Source organism: Trachymyrmex cornetzi, unplaced genomic scaffold (genome assembly GCF_001594075.2).
Source record: "Trachymyrmex cornetzi isolate Tcor2-1 unplaced genomic scaffold, Tcor1.1 scaffold1348, whole genome shotgun sequence".
In the NCBI taxonomy this organism is placed as follows: domain Eukaryota; kingdom Metazoa; phylum Arthropoda; class Insecta; order Hymenoptera; family Formicidae; genus Trachymyrmex; species Trachymyrmex cornetzi.
The window spans coordinates 29,076-36,224 of NW_017295926.1; the positions used below are offsets into that span (position 1 = coordinate 29,076).

General features: G+C 38.6%; 1 protein-coding gene across 1 annotated transcript; it reads left to right on the forward strand.

Annotated features, from left to right (window-relative positions):
- Positions 1-5,030: 5,030 nt before the first annotated feature.
- LOC108770817 (uncharacterized) lies at positions 5,031-6,995 on the forward strand. Its single transcript, XM_018522543.1, has 4 exons — positions 5,031-5,374; positions 5,431-5,680; positions 5,872-6,477; positions 6,801-6,995. The coding sequence occupies exons 1-4, from the start codon at positions 5,031-5,033 to the stop codon at positions 6,993-6,995; spliced, it is 1,395 nt and encodes a 464-aa protein (XP_018378045.1).
- The last annotated feature ends 154 nt before the right edge of the window (positions 6,996-7,149 follow it).

The window sequence follows — 7,149 nt, forward strand, 5'->3', positions numbered from 1 at the left end:
CGGGGTGATGTGCAACACTGCTTTTTTGCTAGTTTATCGATATTTTATGATGAAATATGTGTAGGATGAATGTATGAGTGAATGGGTGATCACCAATGAATAGACGATTGGCACATATTTCTATTTATTATGAATATACAGTGCACAAAGTCTATGAAATATGTGTTTTTCTTTTCTTTGAACATTCAGAACAATGTTTACTACTACTATTGACCTTCCAGTGTTTATTATTTTCTAGAAACAAAGCGTAGTTTTCAAGTTATTCTCAAATAGTACGGAAAACGTCGGACATTGAGGTACGTAGAAAACCTCGTTTCATTAAATAAGAATTAAAACTTACGATCGATCAAAGTGTAAAAATTGCTTAACCGTCCATTCATTGGAACATTCACCCTATATGAAGTGTTTTTATGCATTTTAAAATGGTTTTAGTTATTATGCCACGAAAATACATGCAATAACTGCGATTCGGACGATGAATAAAAAATTCTGAGTTATTTTTCCTTGAATTATATTGCTTATTGAGATATAAATAAATAAACAATTAAATAACAAATTTTTTTCTCTTTGGTGATTAATTCGCATTGAAGAAGCCTAAATTTAACATTTAAAGCGATTTACATCGATATTTATGCATTACATACCTGAATTTTACTAGTGTTGCACATCACCCTAACTTTTTTGGAAAATGCCAAAACAGACGTTTTTGAAAATGCGAAAAATTTTTAGGAAAAATTTAAAATTCTGAAAATCTTATAATGCAGAAATGTTTTATATTAATTCCTTTAAATTATTTAGTCGGGGAATATTTCAAAATTTGATTATTGGCCATGTTTTTCGAGCAACGAAAAAAAACGTCGCACATCACCCCACAACACCCTATATATACATAGAGCTAATATATACTATAAACTTACTTGTGTAGGCAAATATTTCCATTTTTTGTTTGTTTCTTATTGCATAAATAACAATACTTCACCATTTTTTAATTGAAAGGCTGACCTGACAATACTTATAACTGACTGTAATAACCTGCAATATATCACATGTGACACTTATCGCGCGACATTGACGCCTGCGCTTTACAACAGACTGAACATGATAAGGACAGAATTAGCACTGGCGGCACCGTAGTGTTTCGACCGCAAACCACGCCCCATTAGCCATATAGTAGTATTACATATATGGGTTTCAACGGCATATAGTTGCCCGCGATTGTAGCTGACACGTCCTGTACTCGCACGCTACAGTTCGTGCTCGCGCTCGCTTGGTAACGGGACGGGGCGCTATACTGTAGGCGCGCCGGACGTTAGGGCCTGCGCACAATAGAGGAACAGGAATTAGATATTAAGATTTCAACCTATCAGAAATTGATTACATCGGAATACACGATTTCTGATAGGTTAAAATCTTAATATCTAATTCTTGTTCCTCTATTGTGCGCAGGCCCATACACTTTCCAAATTTATAAATTACGCTGTGTGCATAAAATTGGTTACTCTGTAGAACAGACGTTTTTAACATGTATTGTTACGCATAACTATTAAAAGAAAAAACTTCTATCAATCATTTTTACACGTGCAGCAGTTTATAGTGTATAAACCTAAAAAGTACCAATAATATATTTGATAACAAATAAAATTGTTATGCCCGTCGCATGCCGTGCTATGGACACCCGTGGTGTCACGTTGTCAAGACGCCGTGCGGTTGTTGATAAAAGACGGCTGTCAGATATTGAGGAGAAGTCAGAACGCTCGGACGTGCTTCTCCACTGATATTATATTTTACGATACGGTATTCTGTACGGACGATTTCGTGGAGTTGACGTGGCTCAATAAACGACTTCCTGTTTTCCATACCTTAAAAACCCTTGAGTCTGTTCATTTTCGCGGCTCGGGCGCGCGCGTTGCTATACGAGTGCGATCTTGCATAACGGGCGCAACATTTTGGGGGCTCGTCCGGGATCTGAGTGATGATCCGGTCTCCAGTTGTCACAAGGAACAGACGGCAAGCAGAAGATATGGAAGTAACGTCGGAAATGACAGCTGATCGAGTTGCTTCGGAACGAACACCAGAGATTACGATTCCGCAGGCCGCTTCGCAGGAGACGACGCCGACAACATTGGCTCTCCAGGCGGTCCTCCGTGAGATGCAACAGTTGCGGGAGGAACAGCGGCGTGCGAGGGGCGAGTACATAGAGTCCTTGCGACAGCGTGACATCGAGATTCAGCAGCTTCGAGGGGAGCTTCGCGCTAACCAGATAAGTCTTTCCGATAATAGAGAGGTTATCGCGGACGTCTGTGATCGTGGTGATGTGCAGCTTTCGGTGGGTGATCGCGATGTCGCGCGGCTTGTGAGAAGCGGAGGTCTGTCGTGTCACCATACTCCGCGGTTTCCGTCGGGTGTAGAAAGTGCCGTGAGTGCTCGCGTTAATCCGAGCGCTTCATTTCACGAGGGAATAGGCGTCAAATTAAAGCCGGACACATATGACGGAAGTGGCTCCTTGCGCGAATTTCTGGCGCAGTTTAATTTGATCGCTCGTGCGAACCGTTGGTCCGAGGAAGTGAAGGCCATAGTTTTGGCGTCAAGCTTAAGAGGGAAAGCGCGCGCGGTTTTGGAAAATGTAGAAGATTTAGAGAATTTAGGATTCGTAGAGTTAAAATCAAAATTAGAGCTTCGTTTTGGGGACAGTCAGTCAACACAAAGTTATTATTCCCAATTTACCAACCGCAAACAGAAATTCGGTGAAAATTTGGCCTCTTTAGGTTCCGATATAGAAAGATTGTCGCAACTGGCTTATCCAGAGTGCACGCATTTGATTCGAGACAAAGTCGCATGTGCTCAATTTGTTTCCGCGCTGTCAGACGGTTTTATAAAAAGAACTCTTCAATTGGAGGGAGTAGCATCTTTGCGAGTAGCAGTCGAGAGGGCTAGGGCTGTTAAACTAATACAAGAAAGTAGTTTTGAACGAAAGAGAGAGCAAAACTTCGATATTTATAAAAAAAAAGAAAATAATTTTACTTTTGATGAAAAGAAAGAAACAAGACGTAAACATTTTAATAGTCAAAGTGGGAAAGAAGAAAAAACAGAAAATAAATTTAATAAATTCAATAAGAATAATTATCAAAAAAAAATTAGAAATGAAAGGACAAAGGAGTGTTGGGAATGTGGGAAAGAAGGCCACTTCCGCTCAGAATGTCCTGGCAGGACGGAAAACGAGAAATAGTCGAACTCGGCGGGGTGAGTTCGACTCGTGAGGGGAAAACCCCAAAAATTAGTAATAATAAATTTGAATGTCCTTCTGGGATGAATATTACTAATGAATATGTACGTTCTTTTAGCGGGAATGAGATTGGACGACATTTGAAAGATTTTTGTTTTGAGGGGGAGTTGGATAACAAACGGTGTATTTTTAAGATAGATACGGGCTCCGATGTATCAATTCTGAATGCTAATTTAGTTAATCAAAATAAGCTGAAAATTAAAATAAATAATTGTAATTTAAAATATCCTACGGGAGAAAAAGTTGTAATTGAACATAAAGTATTTGCAAAAGTTCGACTTGGGAATTATTTCGGAGAAATTCCTATGCTAGTTGCTAAAATTAGCGATGATTGCATTTTGGGAGTAGATTTTCTTAGGAGGTTTAATTTACAAGATATATTCGAAACCGTTTTCTTTAATACGGAGATTGAAACACAAAAAGATGTAGAATGTTCTTGTATTGCTGATTCTTATAACGTTCCGTCGAATTTGAAATTGCTCTTTGAGGAAAATTCTAGAAATTTAGATAAAAATCAAAAACAAATGTTCGCTGAATTACTTGATGAATTTCAAGATATATTTTCGGAAGAGATTATTGCCGGAAATTGTGAAATTGGAGAACATGTTATTAATGTAGACGATTCTTTTCCCATTAAACAGGCTCCACGACGTATTCCAATTCATTTGAAGGAGGAAGTTTATAAGATAATAGAGAATATGAAGGAAAAAGGGGTAATAGAGGAATCCTCGAGTTCTTGGATTTCGCCTGCTGTATTAGTAAAAAAAAGGACGGATCAATTAGGTTCTGTATTGACTACCGAAAATTAAACGCAGTTACTAAAAAGGATTCTTATCCTCTTCTAAGGATAGATGATATTCTGGATCAATTGTCAGGTAATTCTTGGTTTTCCACATTAGATATTAAAAGCGGTTATTAGCAAATAAAAATTCGGCCAGAAGAAAAAACAGCGTTTTTGGTAGGAAATGGCTTATGGCAATTCAAGGTAATGCCATTTGGTTTATGTAATGCCCCCGCGACATTTGAACGGGTAATGGAACGCATTTTTCAGGAACTTATTGCAAAGATTTGTTTAATTTATCTTGATGATGTTATTATCTTCAGTCAAAGTTTTGAAAAAATGATTGCAAATTTAAAAACTATGTTTTTGCGAATACGAGAAGTCAATTTGAAAATGAATCCTAAAAAATGTACTTTCTTTGAAAAAGAAGTAAAATATTTGGGGCATATTGTGTCTAGCACGGGCATTACCACGGATTCTGAAAAAACTTCGATTGTTAGGGACTGGCCAACTCCGCGCAATAAAAAACATTTGCGAAGTTTCTTAGGATTATGTTCCTATTATCGCAAGTTCGTGAAAGGATTTTCTTCAATAGCAAAACCACTTTACACACTTACAGAGAATCAAACAAAGTTTGTTTGGGAAAAAAAATATCAAGATTCTTTTGATAAATTAAAGGGGGTTCTAACCTCTTGTCCGATTCTATCTTTTCCGAGGGAAATAGGAGAGTACATCCTTGATACTGATGCGTCAGGTTGCGGAATTGGGGCGGTTTTGTCACAGAAGCAAGAGAATACTGAAAAGGTTATTGCTTATTTTAGTCGGGTCCTCAATAAGGCAGAGAGGAATTATTGCGTGACACGTCGTGAATTATTATCAATTGTTGAATCAATAAAATTCTTCCATCACTATTTATATGGAAAGAAATTTTTAGTTCGGACAGATCACGTTTCCCTTAAATGGTTAATGTCCTTCAACAATTTGGAGGGACAACTGGCTCGCTGGTTGGAAAGGCTTCAGGCGTATGATTTCGAAGTACTCTATCGAAAAGGACTTGCTCATGGAAATGCGGATGGGTTGTCTAGGCGTCCATGTGAGGACTTTGGTTGTCAGTATTGTGGAAAAGTTGAAGCAAAGGAAGCATTGAAACAAGAAAATTTGATCGCTCGAATATCGTTATCTGAGGAAAATTCTGAAATTTGGCGAAAGGAACAGCTAGAAGATCCTAATATTTCTATTTTTCTTTTAAGTAAGGAGACTGGGGAACGCCCAGCTTGGCGGGAGATCGCATCGCGAGATGTTCTGCAAAGGTCTACTGGACATATTGGGATTCCCTTGAAATCAGAGATGGTCTTCTTTATAAAAGGTGGGAGGCTCCGAGTTTAAAGAAAAGTATTTTGCAATTAGTTGTTCCCAGAGGACGAATTTCGCAAATATTGGAGGAGGTTCATGATTCTGCTTCTGGAGGCCATTTTGGGATTAATAAGACTCTGGAAAAAGCTCGAAAACGATTTTATTGGGCAACTTGTAAACAGAATGTGGAGGATTGGTGTAGGTCGTGCAAAATTTGTATCGCAAAAAAAGGCCCCTCTGGAAAAGAAAAATCTCCACTACAGGTATACAATGTCGGAACTCCTTTCGAGAGAGTACAGATGGACATCCTTGGTCCTCTTCCAGTAACATCGTTAGGAAACAGATATTTACTTGTAATAACAGATTGCTTCACTAAATGGGTGGAGGCTTTTCCATTAAAAAACATAAGAACCAAAACTATTTCAGAAATTTTTTTGAATCAGGTTATTTCTAGACATTTCTAGAAGTTCCTTTAGAAATTCATACAGTTCAGGGTAGGAACTTTGAGTCAAAGATGTTTCACGAATTGGTGAATTTGTTAGGGATAAGAAAAACTAGAACTACAGCTTTGCATCCACAATCGGACGGACAGGTGGAACGTCAGCATCAAACAATTTCAAATTATATAGCAAAATTTGTGGCCGGAAATCAAAAAGATTGGGATCGTTGGATCGCGATGTATTTGTTAGCTTATAGATCTTCAAAGCATGAAACGACAGGAGTTACACCAGCTGAGCTGTATTTTGCTCGAGACCTTAGATTGCTAGTAGACTTATTAAGAGGAAATCCTTCTAAATTAGAAGGGGAAGTTTTTTCATCCGAGGGTTATTTAAATGAAATTAAACAAAAATCGCAAGAAATCCATGAGGACGTTAGAAAACGTGTTGACATTAAATCGTCTCGAACTAAAACCTGGTACGACCAAAAGGCCAGACAGATTTATTTCAAGGAAGGACAAAAGGTGTGGCTGTATAATCCTCGAAAAATGATAGGGAAGACTCCTAAATTTCAAAGTAATTGGGAAGGCCCGTACTTTGTTATAAAGAAACTTAGTGACGTGGTATACTGTATTCGCAAGTCGAACAAAAATAAAAATAAAATTGTTCATACAGACAGGCTAGCGCCTTATTATGAAAGACGGGTAGGAACAAATAAATAAATCGGAGCCCAATATCACTTAGTCAATAAGAGTATTTTACGGTAGAAACTGCGCGTTATATCTTTATGGGTTACAGGATTTAAATGTAAAGGAACAGTGGAACGATCCGGAATTTTGGAAAGTGATGATCCGATATGAACGTTAAGGAAAAAGGAAGGTGCACAACTGGACGCCTTCGAATAAAATTTAAGAAGCCTCAGCACAATTATTGTTTTTTTTTCTAGAAGACTGCCTCGCCTGCGGTTTTTGATCTGCAGTTTTTCCGCAGGACGTTGGGCGAATGCCGAGGCAGGGACTTGGGAAAGTCCTTTTTAGGACGAAGGTGCTGCAGAAACGTCAAATTCCCTACCCTTGTCCGAAGTAAGAAAAAAGAAGTGCGCAAGGCTCAAGAGAAGAGGCAAGAGGAGCAAACTTCCTAAAGAAGACGAGGGGATGCCCAAAACGAGTTCTTCCGGAGATTTAGCTGGAGGAACTGAAGAGGGGTCCTGCTCGAAAGGAAGAAGGCAGCTTCAGGCTTGAAGTGATGAGTTCCGGAGAGATCGAAGCTCTAAGAAAAGTCGCTGCAGCAGCACG

Coding starts and splice junctions, on each gene's coding strand:
- LOC108770817 (XM_018522543.1), top strand. CDS start 5,031: ATGTCCTTCAACAATTTGGAGGGACAACTGGCTCGCTGGTTGGAAAGG. Junction 5,681..5,871: donor AAGAAAAATCTCCACTACAG/GTATACAATGTC, acceptor GGTTATTTCTAG/ACATTTCTAGAAGTTCCTTT. Junction 6,478..6,800: donor TAAAGAAACTTAGTGACGTG/GTATACTGTATT, acceptor TTTTTTTTCTAG/AAGACTGCCTCGCCTGCGGT.